At 43.9% G+C, this 24,718-nt stretch overlaps 1 protein-coding gene across 7 annotated transcripts in view; it reads left to right on the forward strand.

Annotated features, from left to right (window-relative positions):
- Nucleotides 1-24,718, forward strand: part of VPS35L (VPS35 endosomal protein sorting factor like) — an 82,760-nt gene that overhangs the window by 29,077 nt on the left and 28,965 nt on the right. For all 7 annotated transcript variants that reach the window (XM_083413396.1, XM_083413393.1, XM_083413398.1 and 4 more), the window contains 10 exons: nucleotides 543-620; nucleotides 2,663-2,785; nucleotides 5,995-6,041; nucleotides 9,550-9,661; nucleotides 10,757-10,873; nucleotides 11,565-11,618; nucleotides 12,661-12,741; nucleotides 13,702-13,764; nucleotides 14,366-14,451; nucleotides 20,640-20,720. In XM_083413396.1, coding sequence (XP_083269522.1) covers nucleotides 543-620; nucleotides 2,663-2,785; nucleotides 5,995-6,041; nucleotides 9,550-9,661; nucleotides 10,757-10,873; nucleotides 11,565-11,618; nucleotides 12,661-12,741; nucleotides 13,702-13,764; nucleotides 14,366-14,451; nucleotides 20,640-20,720 — 842 coding nt within the window. The remainder of the gene's footprint in view (nucleotides 1-542; nucleotides 621-2,662; nucleotides 2,786-5,994; nucleotides 6,042-9,549; nucleotides 9,662-10,756; nucleotides 10,874-11,564; nucleotides 11,619-12,660; nucleotides 12,742-13,701; nucleotides 13,765-14,365; nucleotides 14,452-20,639; nucleotides 20,721-24,718) is intronic.

Raw genomic sequence — 24,718 nt, forward strand, 5'->3', positions numbered from 1 at the left:
AAATTGAGCATTAAAATTTCATTAAGATACAATAATTAAGAAAAAGCAGGTTTGAAATAAAAAGGTATTGTGAGTCCTTTTGAAAGATGGGACCATTCATTCTTCCTGGGGGAGAATAGTCCATTGATATGGGGTCACCACTGAAAAGGCCCTGTCCATAATACCAATCGACCTAGTATCTCTTATTGACAGACTAGAGAGGACCTTGGAGGGTTGATCTTAGATAATCTGGCAGACTCAGCAGAATGCCTCCAGACCAACCAGTTTTGTTGCAGTTTTCTGTAGACTAGGAAATAGCCAACTTCCTATTTCTAGGAAATATTACACTGGCTATATATTGCATTCTTCCGCTTTCTTACAGTGCACTCACCTTGCACCATATGATTACTTCCTTGTCTGAATACTCATCTAATTTTCCTTGTGTGCCATTTTTAAGTGGATCCCCCCGCCCAAATCTTGCAATAGGTATATGAATATACATGATTGTGTTGCAGCGGAAGAGACAAAGACTAGGCTTAACTTATGTGGCTCTTTGAATGTAGGTTGGGATGGAAGTAGCTCCTCATCTGAAAGAGAACCTCAACAAGAACTTCTTTGACTTCCTCCTGACTTTTAAGCAAGTAAGTAAGAGATTCTGTAAACATTGGGAGTGTTTTTCGTGTGCGTTTGCTCACTTAGCCCAGATGTGGACAGGATACGGCTTGCTAGCTGGAACCTTGCTTCCCCTACCCTGCTGTGGGCCAGCTTCAACAGACGGACAGGGCTGTCCTCTTGTCAGTCACATGACGTCACTCACATGACATCATTTTGACATCAGTTGACAACTTGAAAAGGATTCACTGAGCCTCTTCAAGAACCCTGTGTGTGAAGGAACAATCGGGAAACGCACTTTCAGCTCCCAGTAGTTCCCTTGTGGCAGCATTGATACCTACCCACACCTGTTTTCACATAGGACATCAGGTGTGGGACAGGTGGGTGTAATTTGGTGAAAGCAGCTGGGTAGGGGATTGAGGAGCAAGTAATCTAGTATTGTGTGATCTGGGAGTTCTCATAGCTGTTTGGTTTTCAGATACAGTGGTGCCCCGCAAGACGAATACCTCGCAAGACGGAAAACCCGCTAGACGAAAGGGTTTTCCGTTTTGGAGGTGCTTCGCAGGACGAATTTTTCTATGGGCTTGGTTTGCAAGACGAAAATGTCTTGCGATTCCTGGGGTTTTTTTTCCGCTCCCCACCCCCTTTATCTAAGGCACTAAGCTGCTAATAGCCTTTTAGCAGCTAATCCGCTAATCCCTTAAACCTTTAATAGCCGCTAAACCGCTAATAGCGCTAATCCGCTAATCCGCTAATGGGCTTGCTTCGCAAGACGAAAAAACCGCTAGACGAAGAGACTCACGGAACGGATTCTTTTCGTCTTGCGAGGCACCACTGTATTCCCCATTCAGAAAGCGTTTCTGCTAATTTCCACTAATTCCCTTCCCCTTAAGCCACCCCAAACACTGGGTTAAAATGGGTTATGGTGCAGGTGGCTGTAGTAGCTAACAACAACAACAACAATAATTTATTTCTACCCTGCCCATCTGGCTGGGTTGCCCCAGCCACTCTGGGTGGCTCCCAACAGAATATTAAAAACCCAATAAAATATCAAACATTAAAAACTTCCCTAAACAGGACTGCCTTCAGATGTCTTATAAAAGTCAGATAGTTGTTTATTTCCTTGACATCTGATGGGAGGGCATTCCACAGGGTGCACGCCACTACTGAGAAGGCCCTCTGCCTGGTTCCCTGTAATGTTGCTTCTAGCAGTGAGGGAACTGCCAGAAGACCCTCTGAGCTGGACCTCAGTGTCCGAGTTGAACGCTGGGGGTGGAGATGCTCCTTCAGTGGCAGCGGTGTGTGTGCGTGTAGGTAAAAATCAGGCGTCCCAACATGCACAAGTGAAAGCAATTTCTGTTAAAACAATCCCATCATTGGATGCAATCCTAGAATCATAGAATTGGAAGAGTTGGAAGAGTTGGAAGAGACCACAAGGGCCATCGAGTCCAACCCCCTGCCAAACAGGAAACACCATCAGAGCACTCCTGACATATGGTTGTCAAGCCTCTGCTTAAAGACCTCCAAAGAAGGAGACTCCACCACACTCCTTGGCAGCAAATTCCACTGTCGAACAGCTCGTACTGTCAGGAAGTTCTTCCTAATGTTTAGGTGGAATCTTCTTTCTTGTAGTTTGGATCCATTGCTCCGTGTCCGCTTCCCTGGAGCAGCAGAGAACAACCTTTCTCCCTCCTCTATGTGACATCCTTTTATATATTTGAACATGGCTATCATATCACCCCTTAACCTCCTCTTCTCCAGGCTAAACATGCCCAGCTCCCTTAGCCGTTCCTCATAAGGCATCATTTCCAGGCCTTTGACCATTTTGGTTGCCCTCCTCTGGACACGTTCCAGTTTGTCAGTGTCCTTCTTGAACTGTGGTGCCCAGAACTGGACACAGTACTCCAGGTGAGGTTGACCAGAGCAGAATACAGTGGCACTATTACTTCCCTTGATCCTGGGGTTCTACAATTTTCCTTGAAGTCAGTGTTGAATGTTTTGACTCCTTAATGAATGCACAGTATTATTTCTTCCTACCCCCATCATGATTTATCTTTTATATTTTTAACAGATTCATGGGGATACAGTTCAGAATCAGTTGGTGGTGCAGTGTGTAGAGATCCCATTATATCTAACCCTTTATTCTCCTGCAATAGATTGGATTCTACAGTGCATCTCTTACCGGGCTGCAGAGGTAAAGATCTCTCTTTGACTGTGGAAAGAGTTTAACGTTTAACCAGAACAGAGGCCTAGTACCGCATTTGAACTTTGTATGAATGGAAAACGCTCTGATATCTGAATCTGTTGCTTCTCCCGTGTCAGTCCAAGAAAGTGGAACTAAATCAGTGAAGTTTTCAGGTTACATAGGTGGCACCATTAGCAGGTAGAGTTCTAGTGCTGTGAATAATATGTATTGATCTGGCCTGTTCTGTTCTTAAAGCTATCTACCATCTACCACCCATGAATGTGCAGGCAAAGCTTTGTTAATGCTGTTGTTGATTAGAAAGAGCCACTAAATGTAAAATTGAAATGTGGCTTAAGAGGCACATGATTTTGTAGAATTGTTTTTAAAGTGAGAGGTCTTTGAAGAATTATTTCAAAGCACCTGGAGGCTGAATGTGATAGTTCCGCACATGAGTGCAAGATAAGTGCCAGCGTTGACAACAAGGCTTATAAATGTTGATGGAAAATTTGTAGCCTCCAAATTTCTGATGCATTTCTAGAATTTGAGGCTGCTGCTCTGCAAAATAGTTTCTGTTCCCACAAATCAGTGGCCTGACCTGGATGATCTAGTTACTGTCAATTTAGCAAAGACAGACCATAGACTTCTGAACTGAAGAATGTTTGACCAATCCTTCCTGTGCCAAATTTGCAAATTTGACAAAGAAAAATGGACACATACAAACACCCACGAATGCAAAAGAAATATTATAATAATACTGTAGTAGTAATAATAATAATACCCCAGTCAGCAAACATTAAGGATGCAGTAAACATCAGTTAAATATATAAATTAATATAAACTCTCTAGTTGTCCAATAGGCATCCACACAAAATTTGCATCCAGCTTGGAGGATGATATATATTTATAGACCCTCCTTTCCCTTGCTTGCCTACCAGCGTTAAAAGAGGATTTGGACAAAGGTTACATCCACATCATACAGGTAAAAAAACCAACCCTCTTATACAGTCACGGACAATCCTGGGAACTGTAGTTTATTAAGGGCGCTGGGAATTATAGCTCTGTGAGGTGAAAACCCTTAACAGACTACTGTGCCCAGGATTCTTTTGAGGGAAGCCACAACTGTTAAAAGTGGTAGAATTATACTTTAAATATATGGTATGGATGTGACCTTAATCTCATTGATTTCAGCGGAAAGTAGTGTGTTCAGGGTTGGAACATAAGCACCTACAGAAATAAACCAACATTCTTACAACAGCGTACATATTAGTGGAAGGGCCCTGGCTCAGTGGTCGAGCATCTGCATTCAGAAGGTCCTGGCATCTCCATGTAGGGCTGGGAATGTCCCTAATATGAAATCCTGTAGAGCTGCTGCCAGTCAGTGCAGGATTTCAGTTTAATAATCTTAACACAGAACCTCTACTAAACCAGTAGTCATAATGCATCATTTGTGTTGAATTTTTTTTTTTTTTTTTTTTACAGCTCAGCATGTTCGCTGGCATAACCAAGGAAACTTGTTATCCTACTTTTTGATGTTGCCAGTGTTGTTCTTCACACTACTTTCTCACCTTGGTCATGCAAATTACACTTCCTTTTATTTTTAAACTCCTCCATAAACAGCCTCCTCTCAAAACAGTCTTAAGCAAGAATTCAATTCCTCGCGAGGTATTATACCATGTGCCAACGTTAAAAAACAACAAGCCAGTGGCAATGCAGCCATGTGGAAATACGAAATCTTTCACAAACTTAGACTTTGCCTCTTTGTTTTTTCACCACATTTCCCTCCCGCCTTAAATCAGATGCTTTGCAAAGAAACTTGTTTTCTTCTTCTTCCCGCTGCAAAAGAATAGGACCATGGCTACTGGGAGACCATCCTTTTGTTAAGCTGATAGCAAGGGGTGATCGATTTGATGTTCCCTGAATGGGAGCGGACAACTGGAAATCTCTGTCCTCTGTCTTTTGGAAGGCAGATGCCCTTTAGCTAATGAGAGGGGTAGGGGAACTATGTGTGCCAGAATGAAATCAGTTTCTGGATGGGTAGTCAGTGAGAGCTGTGATTTAGGAACATGGGAAGCTGCCTGACACTGGTGTATCTCAGCAGGCTGGGTGGCTGCTGTCCATTGATATGGTGGGGCGGGTGGAGGATGGAAGGCAAGGAGACCAACTCTAGGTGGAGCCAGAGGCAATAATAGACAAGGATGGAGCAGTGGTAAAGGTAAAGGGACCCCTGACCATTAGGTCCAGTCGTGGCCAACTCTGGGGTTTGCGGTGCTCATCTCGCTTTATTGGCCGAGGGAGCCGGCGTACAGCTTCCGGGTCATGTGGCCAGCATGGCTAAGCCGCTTCTAGCGAACCAGAGCAGCGCATGGAAACACTGTTTACCTTCCCGCCGGAGCGGTACCTATTTATCTACTTGCACTTTGACGTGCTTTCAAACTGCTAGGTTGGCAGGAGCAGGGACCGAGCAACAGGAGCTCACCCCGTCGCGGGGATTCGAACTGCCGACCTTCTGATCGGCAAGTCCTAGGCTCTGTGGTTTAACCCACAGCGCCACCCACGTCCCCCTGGAGCAATGATAGGTGGAGCCAAATAATTGATTTCGTCTCTGTCCTCCTAAAAATCAGAAAAATTCTGTTAAGTGTCATGCTTTGGATTAAAATGTCATAGGGCTGAGAGAGTTCCTTTAGTCTGTTAAGTAGCAAGGGGTCATCAATGCAGACCACAAAATGATGCTATCTGGACCCGGGACCTGTGCAGCTGAACTCTTACAGGTTCTTCCACACAACCAGGGGCCCTCATCATGTTGGGCTGCTTATTAGAAACCTGTGTATGTTTATCTGGTCAGTCAGATTGAATGTAGGTTCCCTCTTTTTCCCCAATATTCAAAGGCCTAATGGTGCCCACTAGCTTAGATGGCAGTGGTCCAGGGTAACATCCGTATAGAAGCAGTGCTATCATCTGATCTGGAGCAAATATGCTTACTTGCTTCATGTTCAAAAACAAAATGGCCGAGAGATTTGGAAGCAGAATCTCCAACAAAGGAAATATTGGCGAACTGCACCTCCTTCACTTTCCCATTGCGGGGTCACAATTGGATATGTCTGCGTCATTTGAAGTTTCAATAATGAAAGTTATGGTTGAGTGGGGGTTTTTTATGTTCAGATAATGACTGTTTTGGTTGGGTGCTTATTTTTTCATTCTCATGAACTTATCTTTGGTAGGTTTTGCTGACGGAAATGATGGAAAGGTGTAAGAAGCTAGGCAACAAGTAAGTAGTGTGCTTGCAAGGCTTTTTGGGGGAACTCTGAAGGGCCCTGATCCTTACTTACATCTAGAGGAGTCCTACTGGAAGGGGCTTCATTCTGGAGCCCAGTGGAGAGGGGGGAAAACTTGCTCCTTGTCCCACAATGGAGGCGGGACAAGTTTATTCAAAACATTCCTTTTTCTTTCTCCATCGGTAGCTGAATGCTGCTATTGAGTCCTATTGGGGGGGGGTAGGGAAGTCCTCTACGTGGGAAAAAGTGTGGATGCGTTTATATAAAAACCTGTCATGGAAGATCAAGTTGATGGACTATGCTGAAATGGCAAAATGACCAGAAGAATCAGAAATCAAGAAGACCAGAATTTTAATAAGGAATGGGGAAAATTTATAATCAATCTTAATAACCATTGTAAACAGCTAAAAATGTTAGTGGGATTGGAATAACACTTGTAGTTGAATGGTGAATCCAAAAGATTTGGATTATTATAAAATATTCAGGAGAAAAGGACTGGCAATAGGATCCACAAAGGGGAGGAGGGAAGTCCAGGAGATTCCTTGTTGATACTTTATTGTAAAATTTTAATTTGAAAAACCCAAATAAACAAATTTACACACACACACACACACCTACCCACCCACCATTCAACAAACTCTGTCTGTGGTCAACCTCCTTCAGCTGGGACCTTTTGAAGGATTCGCCTTTTGTGAACATTTGTGAACGTTGCAAAGGTGCCTTTGCCTTTGTGTTACTCCATTTGTCAGTCTTTGCCTTTGTGTTACTCCATTTGTCAGTCATTCCCAGCCGTGCCTACTCTGATGGGCAGAAGCTCACAAGGTTCCAAAAAAAAAAAAAAAATCTTCCTCAGAGCTCCTTTAGTGGGCGCTTTCTTATTCATTTGTTACACTCACTTGTCTCTTACTGGGGGGGGGGGGGGGATGTCTCAAAACAACAGGCCATTATTATTATTTTTAAAAAGCATACAGTACTGAATCTTAAATGCACCAGAAGATAAAAAATATTAACGAAAAGGGCTCATCCTGCTATAGCATAACAAGGACATGTTCCATCCCCACCCAAAAGACGAGTACCAGTTAAGGGCAAAATGCATAGGTGAATAGGAACGTGTTCACCTGGCACCTAACAGTGGTGTCCAGATCTCCAGCAAACAGCTCAGAGCCTTGAATTCATTTCAGCTCCTTAGCTGGTATCTCATCAGCTTCCATCTCTGTGTCTGGATAGTTGCCCGAGTCAGAGGTCATAACAGCAACCAGCTGCTCTGTATACAATGTCTTAAAAACCAAATGAAGCTCCCAGTACAAGGACTTTTCATAATAATAATAATAATAATAATAATAATAATAATAATAATTTATTATTTGTACCCCGCCCATCTGGCTGGGTTTCCCCAGCCACTCTGGGCGGCTTCCATAGAAACCAAAAATACACTAAAATATCACACATTAAAAACTTCCCTGAACAGGGCTGCCTTAAGATGTCTTCTGAATGTCAGGTAGTTATTCATCGCTTTGACATCTGATGGGAGGGCATTCCACAGGGCGGGCGCCACTACCGAGAAGGCCCTCTGCCTGGTTCCCTGTAGCTTTGCTTCTCGCAATAAGGGAACCGCCAGAAGGCCCTTGGCGCTGGACCTCAGTGTCCAGGCAGAACGAGGGGGTGGAGACGCTCCTTCAGGTATACTGGGCCGAGGCCGTTTAGGGCTTTAAAGGTCAACACCAGCACTTTGAACTGTGCTCGGAAACATACTGGGAGCCAATGTAGGTCTTTCAAGACCGGTGTTATGTGGTCTCGGCGGCTGCCCCCAGTCACAAGTCTAGCTGCCGCATTCTGGATTAGTTGTAGTTTCCGAGTCACCTTCAAAGGTAGCCCCACGTAGAGCGCATTGCAGTAGTCCAAGCGGGAGATAACTAGAGCATGCACCACTCTGGCGAGACAGTCCGCGGGCAGGTAGGGTCTCAGCCTGTGTACCAGGTGGAGTTGGTAGACAGCTGCCCTGGATACAGAATTGACCTGCGCCTCCATGGACAGCTGTGAGTCCAAAATGACTCCCAGGCTGCACACCTGGTCCTTCAGGGGCACAGTTACCCTATTCAGGACCAGGGAGTCACACAGAACCTTCACTGCCTTCACTGGTTCTGATTTGAAAGAGAGGTAGAGCTGGGTATCACCTGCATATTGATGGACACCCAGTCCAAACCCCCTGATGATCTCTCCCAGCGGCTTCATATAGATGTTAAAAAGCATGGGGGAGAGGACAGAACCCTGAAGCACCCCACAAGTGAGGGCCCAGGGGTCTGAACACTCACCCCCCACCACCACTTTCTGAACACGGCCCAGGAGGAAGGAGCGAAACCACTGTATAACAGTGCTCCCAGCCTCTCTAGACGGTCCAGAAGGATGTTATGGTCGATTGTATCAAAGGCCGCTGAGAGATCCAGCAGAACTAGGAAACAACTCTCACCTTTGTTCCTAGCTCGCCGGAGATCATCAACCAGCGCGACCAAGGCAGTTTCAGTCCCATGATGAGGCCTGAATCCCGACTGGAAGGGATCCAAATGGTTCGCATCTTCCAGGCGTGCCTGGAGTTGTTCAGCAACCACGTGCTCAATCACCTTGCCCAAGAATGGAAGATTTGAGACTGGGAGATAGTTGGCCATACTGGCCGGGTCTAAAGATGGTTTTTTAAGAAGCGGTTTAATGACCGCCTCTTTCAGCGGATCTGGGAATGTTCCCTCACAGAGGGAAGCATTCACCACCCCGCAGAGCCCATCGCCCAGCCCTTCCCGGCTTGCTTTTATTAGCCAGGATGGGCAAGGATCAAGGAGACAGGTGGTTGGTTTCACGCATCCAAGCAGCCTGTCCACATCCTCGGGGGTAACGGATTGAAATTGATTCCATGCAACTTGACCAGACAGAGCTCTAGCACTCTCCCGCCCCAGCCCTGCTCCCACGGTGGTGTCTAGCTCCTTCCGAATATGAGTGATTTTATCTGCAAAAAACTTTGCAAAATCATTGCAGGAGCTCTTGGGGTCTTTACAAGAAAAGAAAAGAAAAGAAAAGAAAAGAAAAGGAGCGGAAAGGGACAGGAAACTCGGGACCCACTGCCCGCCAACCAGTTTTAACTTTATCTGAAAAGGAACTATCAAAGTGTCTGTGGCCACACTGACATAGATTTTTTAAAAAATAAAAAGTAGCCAACTCGGTTCATGAAGTGGGAAGAGGCAAGGCAGTATCTGGAAAGGAGGCAACAGAACAAGACTTCGGCTAAGATCTATTGCGGAAGTGTTTTTATCCCTACTTGCCCCCCAATCTTTACTGCTTTTTATGCATGGGAGGGAAATAACACTCATAGGATGCCGTGAATTCTCCTTGTGAAATTATTGGTTGATTTGTGCAACAATCCTGCTAGTCTGGGTGTGCCCTAATGTAAAGAATAAAATTAAAGTCCTTTTCCTTTTCTGTTATATCTTGTCTTAATCTGGATGTTTCTTCTAGTGCCTTGCTGTTGAATTCAGTCATGTCCGCCTTCAGAGCCGAATTTATTGCTGCCAGGTCTATGGATTTTATTGGCATGATTAAGGAGTGTGACGAATCTGGCTTCCCCAAGGTAACGTTCCTCCCCTCCCCTCTTGCTGTGCACCTTCTCTGCTTATGTCAGTGTCATGCTTTATAGGTGCCAGGATAATTTTGCAATAGATAAATATTTTTGTATGACACTTAATTACTGCCAGATATGATGGAAATGGTGCCGTTTTGCCATGAGGTCCGAGTCTGTGGCCCTCCAGATCATCTAATAATTTCTGAAAGTTGGCCATATTTGTTGTGGTTGATGAGGGGAGCACAGATTTCCTTGCCCCTCATCTAGGCTATAGTAGTGCAAGGAGGTCACATAAGTTCAAAGAGCACTTATTTGGATCATACATCTGTTTAACACCCCTTTTCTTTTGCCAGTGGCTGTCTCTTGTCTTGGGAGCTAACTGATTTGCAGAAGAGATGTAATATTTTAGTCAGTTTGTAGATTGAAACATATCTTGAGCAACTAAAATACTGTTTCTGATTAATTGTACAGCAGATTAATAAAATCTGCAGGTGGCAAATGCCATCTTAGAAGAGGTACCTTCACGTCTGGCTCAAACAGGAGGAATGCCTCTCCTAAAAAAATGCTTCATCTAAAACAATGCTTCAACTAAAAAAAGAAGGAACTGGGGGGGGGGGGTGTGCTTTTTGCCTTTGATGCAGAAGAATTGCCTTTGATGCAGAATTAATTTTTTAAAAATCTCATAGGCTAGGTTTTGTCCCATTTATTTCAGTGCGACAAGTCAGCCGTGACTAAGTTCAACTAAGTGGCTGGATCCAACCATAGGATTTCAGTTTTAGATTCCTGTAACCTCACCTGACTGTTGTTTAGTTGTGTCTCCATGCTTGTGTTCTCCTACTAAAGGACGATTGTAGTTAAGGCACTGGGGATGATCTCGGTTTCCCCTACGTCTTTCTCTTCCCCACCCCAAAATCATTTCATAGCAAGCTGTGCTATGGTTAAATTGAATGGAAATCCCTAATGTGTGGATGTGGATGGCACCAGTGGTCCTGCAGATGTTGTTGAATTCCAGCTCCCATTATCCCCAGTCCTCAAGGATCACATTGGGTGCATCATCCCTGAACTAACAGATATGGTTGAATGGACACTCTCATATTTTCACAGCACCTTCTCTTCCGTTCTTTGGGGAGAAACTTGGCCTTAGCTGACCCTCCAGAAGGAGATCGACTTCAGATCTTAAATGAAGCCTGGAAGGTTATCACAAAGTTAAAGAGCCCACAGGTGGGTTGTTGGTAGGATATGAGTTGGGCACAGCTGTAGCCATGTACTGTTGTAATAAATATTTTGCAAGTTCTGCACGTTCCATCGTGGGAGAATTACGTGGCCCAGGAGCTCCCAAACTATGGACCACCAGTGGTCTGTGAGCTTTATTCCGGTCGTCTGTGGTGTGTCTGAAGAATAGTGGGAGCAGGAACTATGAATGGTAGGAGCAGCTTATGAAATATAAGTATTGACTGTTGCTATTGTTGCTTTGTTGTATTTTGTTACTTATCCTAGATTATATTGTACTCTGTGGAATTCAATTGTAATACAATGTGAGAAATAAGAGAAGGAATAAAAATGCAATTACAAATTGTACAGCAACAAGCACAGTGCATTACAATTGTTACAACAGGCAGGGAAATTGCAAAGTGGACCTCCCAATTTTCAAGCAGTTTGGGGACCACTGAACTAGCCAGATTCTCCTTCCAGTATTTCAATAATTTGTTTCAAGAACAGAGCAATATAAGAACTACATTTCAGATACATTAAAGGTTTTTTAAAAAAAGAATTCGGCAAGCTGATTATTTTATCGTTGGGGACTGATTGTAGTAGTGTGTTTAGGATGGGGTGTGGAGCTTGCTTTAAAAGCTCTCTAAATACAATATGATATGCTGCTTTTAAACCATAATGTCCATTCATTGATTTTTAGGATTATATCAACTGTGCAGAAATCTGGGTGGAATATACCTGTAGACACTTCACGGTATGTGTAGATTTAAGAATGTATATGTTTTTGTTTTTAGAGTATTTGTATATCTTTCTTGTATAAGGAGAGTACAGTCGTACCTTGGAAGTTGAACGGAACCTGTTCCGGAAGTCCATTCAACTTCCGAAATGTTCGGAAAGCAAGGTGTGGTTTCCAATTGGCTGCAGGAAGCTCCTGCAGCCAACCAGGAGCTGTGGAACCCACATCAGACATATGGGTTCCAAAGAATGTTCACAAACCAGTTTGTGGCGTTCGGGAGCCAAAACGTTCAATTCGCAAGGCATTCAACGTCTGAGGTATGACTGTAGTTTTAGCTTTTACTTCCTTAAGACTCCTGTGATTTAACAAGAGAGTGTTATGAAACTTCTGGCATCAAAAGATGTTGAAGTTTATTTTATTGAAGGTTGGAGTAGATGATCCTCAGGGTCCAACTCTACAATTCTATGATTCTATGATAAAGGGATCTTTTTCTTTCTTAGTGCCACACAGTGGAGCCCTTTTTTGTATTGGAGTCAGAGATTCATGCGCACTCTCTCTAGATCTTTATGATCTAGCCATTTGGCTGTAGCCCAGTTCCTCTTTGTGATGATGACAGCATGCTGCTGGACACTGAGATAATTCTTAAGTGTGATGCTAAGTGCTCACTTAGTGTCTCACTTCATATGATGCTACCTTACACAGCCCTTCCCTTTTTATACCTGAGTAACAGGAGACGTAGACTGCAGAGTTTTAGCAGACCGTTGCAGCAGCACACAGAGTCCCCTCAAACAAACTCTTAACTCTGTGTACCTGTGTTTTGTTGGTGTTATGGATTATGATTAAAGCTCAAATTAATTCTAGCTCATTGACCTTAAATAACAACAATTTCTCTGGATTCCAAAAGCATCCCAATACTTGGATTAGCAGTGTAGGAATAAGCCTTCTAGCTGCTTAGCTTGGTAATGTAATTGTCTTTGTTTTGTATGGTATGGTTTTGATAAGTTGAATTCATGACTATTTCACTACTGTTCCCTTATGGCATTTAACTTGCCCTTTTCAGAAGCGTGAGGTCAATACAGTTTTGGCGGATGTCATCAAACACATGACCCCAGATCGGGCATTTGAAGAGGCCTACCCCCAGGTAAATGAAGAGTGCAGCCATGAGAAAAGAAAACAAAGGATTTTGTTCAGACTAAAATGTACAGTGGGAGTTGTATCCAATGCTGGTTCTGCTCAGACGAGAGCCATTGGCATTACTTGAAATGTCTGACTTAGATTTATTAATTTCAGTGGCTCAACTTTGAGCAGGATTGTTATTTGAGAATTCTGGCTAATGTTTGATGCAAGTAAATGAAAGGTGTGTATCTGATTTAATAGGTAACTGTGAACCATGTAAGGCCAATGAGCTAAATTGAGCCCAGAGCAAATATAGAGGTAGGAGACCTGTTGATAGTCTTCAATTGTTTTAAATGATGTCAGCAAGAAGAGGAAAGCTTATTGTTCATGATTGATAAAAGACTGAATAAGAAGCAGTGGGATGTATCCAACTAAGTTATACTCAGATTAAACCCAATGGAATCTTACGAACCTGTGTTCATCATATCCATTAATTTCAATGAGACTTTGAGTAGCAGTGGATACAGTCCCATGGATTTAAATGAAAGGGTAAAAATTGGCATGAGGCTGTTGTGGGGAACCTTTGGCTCTCCAGATATCTATCTATCATCTATCTATCATCATCTATCTATCTATCTATCATCTATCTATCTATCTATCTATCTATCTATCTATCTATCTATCTATCTCAGGCATGGCCAAACTTGGCCCTCCAGGTTTTTTGGGACTACATCATCCCTGACCACTGGTCCTGTTAGCTAGGGATGATGGGAGTTGTAGTCCCAAGTTTGGCCATGCCTGATCTCTCTCTCTCTCTCCATCCATCTATCCTACAATTCCCATCTCCCCTGGCCATTGGCCATACTTACTGGGGCTGAATAGAGTTGTAGTTCAACATCTGGATAGCCAAAGGTTCTCCACACTTGACAAAACAGGAACTTTCTTTACTGTGTGTGTCTTTTTTCTCCTGCTTCTTGCTCTTTAGCTCCAGTCAATAATTCAGAAGGTTATCACCTATTTCCATGACTTCGCTGTTCTCTTTTCATTGGTAAGTTTCCACACAGCTACTAGGACCACAAATCCATACAAACCTCCATCTTCTCTTGTCGGTCATTCCAGAAGAATTTGAGGGGAGCTAGAAGGCAGGGGAGTGAAAGCTGTGCCAGAACTGGAATAATGGGGATTTGGCTGATCTGGGTCTTCCTGTCCTCCCCACCCTTAGCTATAAATTACTCTTGTCATCTGCTCACCCCATTCTCACTATGCAGTCATTGGGAGAGCCCAACGAACCTGGCATATGGGCAAAAGCCAGACCCAAACCAAGATTGGCGTTGTTTTGCTTTTCTATCCTGCTCCACAGCCACAAAGGCTTCTCAAAATAGTTTATGATTTCCTTAAACAACGGTTCTGACTCCTTCTGTCCAACACCTTGTCCCTTGCCTGTTTGTCCCTAATGTCTTACGGCTCCCCAGCCATTTTGTAGCTGGCAGAGGCTGTAGCTCAGTGTTAGCATGCATGTCTGGACTCCCAGGGTGCTTATTCCCAACCATAGTTGCATGCCCCCCAAGATGAAGCAAGGTATTCTGCAAGTATAGGCTAGCTCAAGCTGTAAGTACCTAAACTTGGTGGTATTTCTGTTGACTTTTTAGGAGAAATTCTTACCATTCTTGGATATGTTCCAGAAAGAGAGTGTGAGAGTGGAGGTTTGTAAGTGCATCATGGAAGCTTTTATTAAGTAAGTATAAAGTATTCTGATTAAGTGCACTCTAGAGACTCTAGACCATCTATTGAAGGGTTGTTAAGGGCGACAGAGTGAATTGGTCTGCAGTCCATTTGGCACTGGAAATGTATTTCTGCTGACACTAAAGATTAGTCTAAAAAGAGCATTTAAATACAATATAATTCCTATTGATGTTTATATAAATAGCTTATTATGAAACAAACTGCATTAGGGTAGTCTTGCTATGTTTTAAAGTATGTTTTGCAGTTAGACATGCTGGATTCAAGGCAGGAGTATATTTGAATGTGAGCAAACAGATCTGGAAGGGCAGACAGAAATGCAAGGCCCTGTTGTCTGAATGCACATTTGCTGCAAAGCTGATACTCAGGGGCAGTTATGGAGGGTGGTTCCCATTTTCCTGTGGCTTGAATAGATATGTGTGCCAAGCTTTATGTACTTGTGTGTTAAATACAGACACTTCAGAGTTAGGTCATACCTAAAGCACATTTAACACATATTTTAGGCACATGGCTTCCTCCAGAGATTCTTGGGAACTGTGGCTTACTCACAGAACTACAATTCCCAGCACCCTTAGCAGTTCCCAGGATTCTTTGGGGGGAAGCCATGTGTGTTTCATGTGCTTTAAATGTGGGTGTGACCCCTGTGCTCCTAAAATAAAAGCTTTGATGCATTTTCTGCTTATTAGTGTCACAGATTAAATAATAGAAGAAAACCCATATTGCTAGTTTTCAGATGGTACGGGTATATATTGTAGCTGATAACCATCTTAGAAGAGACATTCCTCTATCTGTGAAAGTGAAGAGGGAAATGATCCTTTTCAGAGGCTGCCTGCCATCTTGGAGGCTTTGTCACTCCTTACAATAGCAAACTCTGGCAGTGAGTGCCAACAGAAATGGAACCAAAACAGATTCCACCTAGAAACAAGCGGGAGAGGTATCCAACATGCTTGGGAGAATCCCAGGGTTTTCAGAAGTATGAAAATAGAAACCAACCCAAAAACCCAAGGGAGACCCTACTCCCTGCCCAGTTATGAATGAGCATGTGCATTTGCCATGGAATGTTGACTGTCATTTGGAAAAGAAAAGGGAAATGCAAGTCAGTGGGGAGGAAGAGGGATGAATGGATGGAACTCTGAACAAGCACTCTCCTTTGAGGAAGGGAGAGTGCATTGCAGTATTTCTGTGTGGATTCCGCTTGTTTATATTCTTACAAAACCTGTTTCCTGGTTAATTGGTGATGCCTCTTCAAGTTGGTTTTTAAAAAGGATATTAATCTATTAATTCATTTTGAAAGGATGAAGCCTTTCTGCTGCTAGATTTGTCGCTCATTGTGCAGCAGCTTGAATAGGTTGAAGGTGATACTTTGCCATATGCTTCTCTGCTGCACTGACAGCCGCTGTGATAGCAGGATGCAAACACATGAGCATCTGGGCCTTACAGGCTCCACTGCAGAAAAGTCAGCACTTTAAATTAAAACGAAATCAAAATAGTTTCTTTTTCAGTGCTGAATACATTCTTTCTCAAAGGGGCTTTAATTTCCTTTTTATCGCCTTGTGATATTTAGACTGCAGGCTCACGTTGTTAAGTGGTGACAACTGAGTCTTGAGAAAACACTTCTCAGAAATGTTAACTGGAGGCTTTTGTTTTAATTTCCTCAATCCATTATAAAGAGCACAGTGTTGTATCTCATTGATTCGTGCGGTAGTGTGTCAGTTCAGGAGTGATGGATGATAAAACTCTCACATGCACTTTTGATTGGCTTGGCATTATAAATTATTGTAAATAAAAGTACTAGCCTGTGCTGGCAGGAAGTGCCCTCCACACCCGTACGAGAAGCACATTTTAGCAAGAACAACTGATCTAGTCTGTGTTCTATTTTCTCTTCCCTGTCCCCGTTGTGACAGTTTATTCTTTGCAACACTTTTTTTCCTAATCTTAATGTTGGCTTGCAGTTCCGTCATCTTTGCCTTTAGCATTATATTGTTGGTTCATTTTGGACATCTCAACCAAAAGAGCAACAAAACTGGGTCTCAGGATCAGTCTCTTAGGTTTTTGCATGGTTGTTTATAAGCTACTGGCCAAACTCTGGATTTCATAGAGCAGTCTGTGTTTCTTCCTAGGAGGTGCCTGTCATGTAAGGCAGGCTGAATTTTCTCTTCTTCTCCCCATTCAGGTTCTCTACTGATCTCCCGCTGAGACCTGGCTTTTTATGCCATAGGGGGCCTGTTGACCTCATCCAGTTTCCTTTTTTCTTAGAAGCTGGATGTCTTTTTCTTTTTTCTTTTTTAACCAATTTCCTCCTCCTTTCAGCTGGGGCTGGACAGCCTGGAGTAGGAGAGCCAAGGCTATTAACCCGTCCAAGGGCATTTCATTCTTCTGCAGCCTCCCCTGCATAAAAAGGTCACTCTGAATCGGGCTGTTGTCATCCTTGCTGCCTCTTTCTTCTTCTGTAATTCAGTGAATGGGCAGTTTTGTTATGGCATTCAGTATCTTGAATGAATTGAAGTAAAACAAAGTTCTCGAGGGGGCACTAGGACATCTTCAAGCAGGTTGTCTTCATCCTAGTACTTACTCAGCAGCAGGAAATGATGGCATTCCAAGGTAGCTACTGTGGAACCCGCCCCTTGAAATGCCAGCTCACAGTGGCGTAGCGTGGGTTGTCAGCACCCGGGGCAAGGCAAGTAATTTGTGCCCCCTAACCCGGGGCAAGGCAAGTAATTTGCGCCCCCCGCTGCACTGTCCCTCCCCCAGATAGCCCCTCGCTCTCTCTCCGCACCGCACGCCTGGCACCCCCCCCCCACACACAGTGGGTGGTGACCCGGCGGCTCGGATCGGATTCGCACAGCCAGCACTGCAGTGAGAGAGAGTGAGTGACCCAGGTAGGGGCAGAGAGCTGCGAGTGTGAGCGCCCCCCCAGCTGTTGCGCCCGGTGCGACCGGCCCCACCCTGCACCCCCCACGCTACGCCACTGCCAGCTCATTTCCTGCCTTTGTTTAAAAGGCATCTCCTTGAGCTGTGCTTCTAGTCTGTCTGATTCTACTCTCTCAGACCGGTTGTGTGTTGTTGGGTTTTTTTGTGTGGACCGTGTGCCAGCTGTCTGTGTGTGCCTGCCCCGGGGTGAAATTTTCCTCCCAGTGGGATTTGAGTATGCTTGGTCTGCTGTTTGTATTTTCCGTCTCAGTTAAATTAAGATTTACCTTTTGTGTTCCGTAAAATTTTCTTAGACTAGCTGTCCCTTTCAAAACCTTCCAGAATTTATTATTACCTTTGATCCTTCTGTTTTGTTTTCAGTCCAGTTTAATTATTGATTGGCTTGCGATCTCAGGCTTGGTTCATGTATTAGGGCCAGATCTTGACTACAGCTTGGGGTTGTGTAAAGGTAAAGGTAAAGGGACCCTTTACCGTTAGGTCCAGTCGCGGATGACTCTGGGGTTGCGCGCTCATCTCATTCTATAGGCCGAGGGAGCCGGCATTTGTCCGCAGACAGCTTCCGGGTCATGTGGCCAGCATGACTAAGCTGCTTCTGGCGAACCAGAGCAGGGCACGGAAACGCTGTTTACCTTCCCGCCGGAGCGGTACCTATTTATCTACTTGCACTTTGATGTGCTTTCGAACTTCTAGGTTGGCAGGAGCAGGGACTGAGCAACGGGAGCTCACCCCGTCACGGGGATTCGAACTGCCGACCTTCTGATCAGCAAGTCCTAGGCTCTTGGTTTAACCCACAGCGCCACCCGTGTCCCCTTTGGGGTTGTGTACTTTCCCCTTTTACTCATGGAAGGTTTTTTTGGGAGGCGGCAGGCAAACAGCATCTTAAATCATGGAATTGGAAGGAACCCTGCGGATCATCATAATCCAACCCCCTGAAATGCAGGAATATGCAGTTGTCCCATACGGGGATCAAACCTGCAACCTTGGCGTTATCAGCAGCATGCTCTAACCAACAGAGCTATCCACCTGGAGGGCACGAGGTTGAGGAAGGCTACTATAGTGTGAAGAATTAGTTTATTTTATCTGGCTTGGATCCTGAGTTGCAGTCCCAAACAGTAGTTTGGACCCACTTTTAGTCCACACATGTATTTTTACCACATACATTAAAAAAAAACCCAACCGTATACAGTGGTACCTCGGGTTACATACGCTTCAGGTTACATACGCTTCAGGTTACATACTCCGCTAACCCAGAAATAGTACCTCAGGTTAAGAACTTTGCTTCAGGATGAGAACAGAAATCGTGCTCCAGCGGCGCAGCAGCAGCAGGAGGCCCCATTAGCTAAAGTGGTGCTTCAGGTTAAGAACAGCTTCAGGTTAAGAACGGACCTCTGGAACGAATTAAGTACTTAACCTGAGTTACCACTGTATTAGTTTGGTGGTTGAAGTGCTGTGGTGACCCACGCTAGACCCAGATTGTGATCCCATAGTGAGTCCAAGTCCACCATTTTAAGATCAGGGGGTTGAAAGCGTCAGGCATGTCTGCTCCATGGTGACCCCAGTCCTAAGGCAAACTCTTGTATGGCAGTGGCTCCATTGTACTTTTGTTCCCCCAGATCAGGAGTTGTGCGAGAGAGCAAGGCGCTCTTTTGTTCATTCGTCACACCTTTGCTGTGCAGTAAATAGAGTATAGAGCTTTTAATGCCCTATAATCAAAGAGCACGTCAAGTGAATGCTTATTTTCTATGACAAGACCTTTTACACAGCAGGAAAGCATAATCTGCGTAGATGGAAAGAACCGCTAATTACCATGCTAAGTGTTCCTGCAGCTTCTAGGGAGCAGAAGGCGCTGGATGCAGAACTTCCTGTGTGCTGCTGAATGTCAAAGTGCCATATATCCATCTGGGCCTGGGGCTTTATGTGGTTTCAGGTTTTTGAGTACTGTCTCTATTTCCTCTGGGGTGATAGGGCTGTCCATGAATTCTTGTTCCTCTGCAGTTAAGGTTGTCATGGTCAGCCCTGTTAGGAATCTTCTGATTTCCTGTGCAGGTGGGTTGCGGGAGATGTATAGATTGGCGTAAAATTCAGCAAATTCTGAGGTTATTTCTTTGGTGGAGGATGTTATGTTACTGTCTTTTTTTTAGTGACACAGTGTATTCTGTTTTGAGTGCCCCCCCCTGCATTTGTTTGCTAATAGTTTGGCGTTCTTCCCTCCATATTCGTAAAAGCATTGTTTAGAGTATAGGATGTTAATCATAGTTTTATTGATTTTTAGAGAGTCAGTTTCCCTTCTTTTTTGTTCTTTGAGTTTTAAGGAGTTTTTTTTGGCTCCTGTTTGTTTATAGTGTGATGAGAGGGTCATAATGTCTTGTTCTAATTTACCAATTTTTGAGGAGGTTGTGTTTTTTAAAGGATGCCCTCTCCTTTATGCAGGCTCCTCTGGTGACCACTTTCATTGTGTCCCAGAGGTTGGGGGCTGTTATGTTGCCCACGTCATTGTCCTTAGTTTTTGAGAGTTTTCAAGACATGATTGACGTTACCACATGATTATTTTTGTCACCAGCTTTGCATGGGGAACATTTCACTTACATTATTTTTTGTGGCATGGTCTAGCAGTTTATCCCGAGAAGGAAGCTCACTGTTCTGAACTTGTTGCAAGTTGTTAAATGCCTTTTTCAAGAGTAATATTCACCATACTCCCCCCCCCAAATAAAAATGTATGTGTTAGAATCACTTTGCAATGACTTCACCACAACCGTAAGTAGCACAAGATGCTGAGCTGGTTCATACATAACTCAGAAGTAAGGCCCTGTCTGCACTGTGCATTTTAAAGCAGCCTCATACCACTACAAGCAGTTGTGGCTTCCCCCCAAAGAATCCTGGGAACTGTAGTTTGCTAAGGATGCAAAGTGTTGTTAGTAGACCTTATTCCACTCAGAGAGCTAACAGTTCCCTGGGAAGAAGGATTGATTGTTAAACCACTTTGGGAACTGTAGCTCTGTGAGTAGAATAGGGGTCTTATAACAACTCTTAGTACCCTTAACAAACTACAGTTCCCAGGATTCTTTGGGGGAAAGCCATGGCTGTTTAAAGTAGTGTGATGCTGCTTTAATTGCACAGTGCTGATGGGGCTTAAGTGTATATGCTTCCTCCCCCCTCCCCAATCTGATTTTGTGTAACCCATGTTAAACGACCACAGCTTCAACCTTACTGCTAATAATATTTTTCATTCTTTTTTCCGAACGTGTTGTTTAGGCACCAACTGGAGCCGACCAAGGACCCTGTCATCCTCAATGCCCTTCTGCATGTGTGCAAGACAATGCACGATTCTGTGAAGTAAGGTTTTTTCACTGTCTCCTTATAATGAATTTCATTTTAAATGGTGGTTGTTGTTGTTGTTGTGATGATCAGTTCTGAGGCCAAGGCTTCAGGGTTGGAGAACTGTTTTTTCCATGTGCTGCTTTTATTCAGGGCTGTGTGCAGGAAAACAAAATACCAGCACTGGTCGGCTTGCTCCTTAAAACGTTGCTTTGTTCTAAATGAAAAACAAAGAGAAGATGATCTGGGATGTGCTGGTGACTTCACAGCTTAACAAATGGGTTGTGGGTGGAGCAAGAGAGAGGCGGCAGGGAGTAAATGTTAAGAGTGTCAAAAGGGATAAACAAAATGACATGCTTTTGTGAGATGCAGGTGTCAGTTAAAGTGCCTCTCCAAAAAGCACTCGCAAATCCAGTGAACAATACAGTATTGATATGGGTATGCTTATACCTGACAAGTATTTTAAAAACAAACAAATATTGGAAGTAAATAACAGAACACATTTAAATGCTTTTTTTTTTGCCATTTTGAAATGCGTACTCTCTCCTGTTAGATGCTCCTTTGTACTCTTCTTCCAGCAAAAAGCTGCTCCCCTGATACTTAGTGCCAAAAAGGATGCTAAGAACTTACAGGAAGAGAACATAGAAATGTCATTTCTGCATTCTCTTTCTTTGTGGTGCCTGGGCAGTCTCTGTGCTCAGCTGGTTGCCTGCTTCAATGGGCAGGAGACAGGCGCATTTTGATAGATGCCTTTTAATGCCAGGCAAGGAGGGAAGATTACTCACAAGATCTACGGATCTTGGTCTTGCTTTCTCTGAGTTTCTCATTCTTCTGATCTTAAGTTCACATCTCCTCCGTATCTGCATCAGCTTTGCAGAAAGAATTTAAAGGCCCGCTTAAAAACCCACATGCATTTATGTGTGCATTTCCCACGGTATCCCTGTTTTTGTCAGCAATTTATTCCCTAGTGCGGTGGATTTTTGCAAATTATTTTCATGAATACATGCATTTTTGTGCTTATATGCACGTGCACTTTTGAACTGTTTCACAATGTTAGAAGAAGTGCAAACTTCAGAGATAGCCGCATTAGTCTGAGAAGTGCCAGTTAAGAGATTTGCATTCAAATGTCAGCCATGCTAATTTCCCTTCCATTATTTGGTCACAATTGCAGGATTTGCCCTGATCCTGGTTTACATATCATAGCAAATGTGCAAATGTGTGGGCTTTCAAAGAAGAGACTTTTTTTTACTGAGCTAAGCTAAGTTACTGAGCTGGGGACGCGGGTGGCGCTGTGCGTAAAACCTCAGTGCCTAGGACTTGCCGATCGTATGGTCGGCTGTTCGAATCTCCGCGGCGGGGTGAGCTCCCGTCTTTCGCTCCCAGCTCCTGCCCACCTAGCAGTTCGAAAGCACCCTTAAAGTGCAAGTAGATAAATCGGTACCGCTTTATAGCGGGAAGGTAAACGGCGTTCCGTGTGCTGCGCTGGTGCAGGCTCGCCAGAGCAGCGATGTCACACTGGCCATGTGACCCAGAAGTGTCTGCGGACGGCGCCGGCTCCCGGCCTCTAGAGTGAGATGAGCGCACAACCCTAGAGTCTGTCAAGACTGCCCCGTACGGGCAGGGGTACCTTTACCTTTAAGCTAAGCTGAAGGACATTCCCAGTCCTACCTGGAAACGTGCGGGACTTATGGGCAAGGGAGATGCAAAAGACACTTGCATTTCCTGCTACTCTACAGTGCCACCAGATTCAAAACTGCTGTGCGACACGGTGATGAGATCAATACAGGAGGTCGGTGGTGTTGCTGAGAACAAAATCTTAATTGTTTCTGGCATCATCTTTGCTTCCTAAGTCCTTTTATCTAATAAAGGCAGAAATTGTCTTTTTAAAACAAATAAAGCACATTAAAAAACAAATGATTTTGTCTATAAATCTTGTTCCTATAAACAGAAAACATGATTTTTGGACTAAAGGGATCTCAATATGCGGCCTATTTCTTTGGCATACAATAACAACCATTTGGTCCATTTCTATTTCTTGGTCATCTACTCCTTAATTGCAGGAATGGGACTAACTTTTTAGTGCTGAATCCATATAATTCTTGCTATCATTAGTAAGTTCTGGAGTAATAGCATAATTGCCCTGGACTATCAGTCGTTGAAATTGTTCATAAGCACTTCTTCTGGTACAGGTGTTAATCTGGTCTCAGTTACCAGGGCAATAAGTTCTAGCAAATGCACTCGTAACAATACTGGGTTGTGTTTACTGTTAGCGCTACTCAGAGTGGATCCCTTGAAATTAATGGACAAGACATACTTGCACCTACCAATTTCAAGAGGTTTACTCAGAGTGAAACTTGGTTGGATTCAAATGCCAAACAGTTTTTTCCTTAAATCTTGCTTTGTTTCTGAAATAATTCTGCAACATCTGCAAGAGCCTGCATCAACTGGATTGCGCAGCCTTTGCAAAAGGAGCTGTATTGCAAAGCTTTGCAAAAATAGTGACCAAGGAAAAGGTCACATCCAAATCCTTCATTTAAAGCAAATGTAAGAGTAATGACTTATCCCAAAGAATCTTGGGAACTGTAGTCTACCACTCACACAGCCACCTTTAACAAACTACAGTTCTCAGGATTCTTTAGAGGAAGCCATGACTGTTACAGTCCTAGAAGAGTGCTTGAAATGTATGCTGTGGATGTGACCTGTGCTGCAAACTGGGAAGTCCCTGGTTTGAATGTCACCTCTGGCATCATCATCATCATCATCATCATCATATATTATTCATACTGCACCCATCGGCCTCGGTTTCCCCAGCCACTCTGGGCGGCTCCCAACAGAATATTAAAAATATGATCAAACATTAAAAACTTCCCTAAACAGGGCTGCCTTCAGATTCTTTCTAAAAATCCGATACCGTATTTTTTGCTCTATAAGACTCACTTTTCCCTCCTAAAAAGTAAGGGGAAATGTGTGTGCGTCTTATGGAGCGAATGCAGGCTGCTCAGCTATCCCAGAAGCCAGAACAGCAAGAGGGATCGCTGCTTTCGCTGCGCAGCGATCCCTCTTGTTCCAGCTTCTGAGATTCAGAATATTTTTTTTTCTTGTTTTCCTCCTCCAAAAGCTAGGTGCGTATTATGGTCTGGTGCGTCTTATAGAGCGAAAAATACGGTAGTTGTTTATTTCCTTGACATCTGATGGGAGGGCATTCCACAGGGTGGGTGCCACTACCAAGAAGGCCCTCTGAGCTTGCTTGGTGGCCTTAGACAGGCTGCACTCTCTCACAAGAGCAAAAACAGACCCTGCTGGATCAGGCCAGTAACCAGTTTAGTCCAGCATCCTATTTTCACGGTAGCCAGCTTCAGTCCCCCTGTCTACTATATGGAGTGACAATACAGACTTGCCTTACAGAGGTGCTGGTAACATTTCCATTGCAGTTCCAAATGTTAAAGTGTGTTTCAGATTAAAAAGTTGAACTAGATAATGCCATTTTCCTGCTTGGGCTCTACTCAAGCTAAAGCACTGTGTGGGTCATTTAAACAGCTGCTTTGCGGTCATGTTTTTAAATTAGCAATTTTTATTGGGGACCCGGTGCTCCCTTCCACGCATCTTCCAAACCATCCATCAGTTTCTTGTTATGCCTGTATTGGATGGCAAAACCCTAATGAGCTAATCATGGTGAAGGTTCACTCTTCCCTTCCAATTGAATTTGTATTCCAGAGCAATTACTCTGTTCCCATCTGGTGTCTGCACTAGGAGAATTGCAAAATGGTACACCAGGGACTAGCATGCCCAGGATTAAACTGGATTACTTAATTGTAATTGAGCGTGGTGCGTTTTCGTCAGAATGTGTATGGTTTTATTACCTCCCCATTTGGTAACCAAATTAAATGCTAATGATATGAAACTGAATTTGCTACCCTCCACCCCCCGCCAATATCCCAGCAGTTTATGGCTATTGTTTTCGCCCGGTGTATCACACCACGATGCGCTACTTTTGCTGTGCAGATGTTTACATTTGT

This window comes from Podarcis tiliguerta (assembly GCF_965153285.1).
Source record: "Podarcis tiliguerta genome assembly, chromosome: 14".
Classification (NCBI taxonomy): Eukaryota; Metazoa; Chordata; class Lepidosauria; order Squamata; family Lacertidae; genus Podarcis; species Podarcis tiliguerta.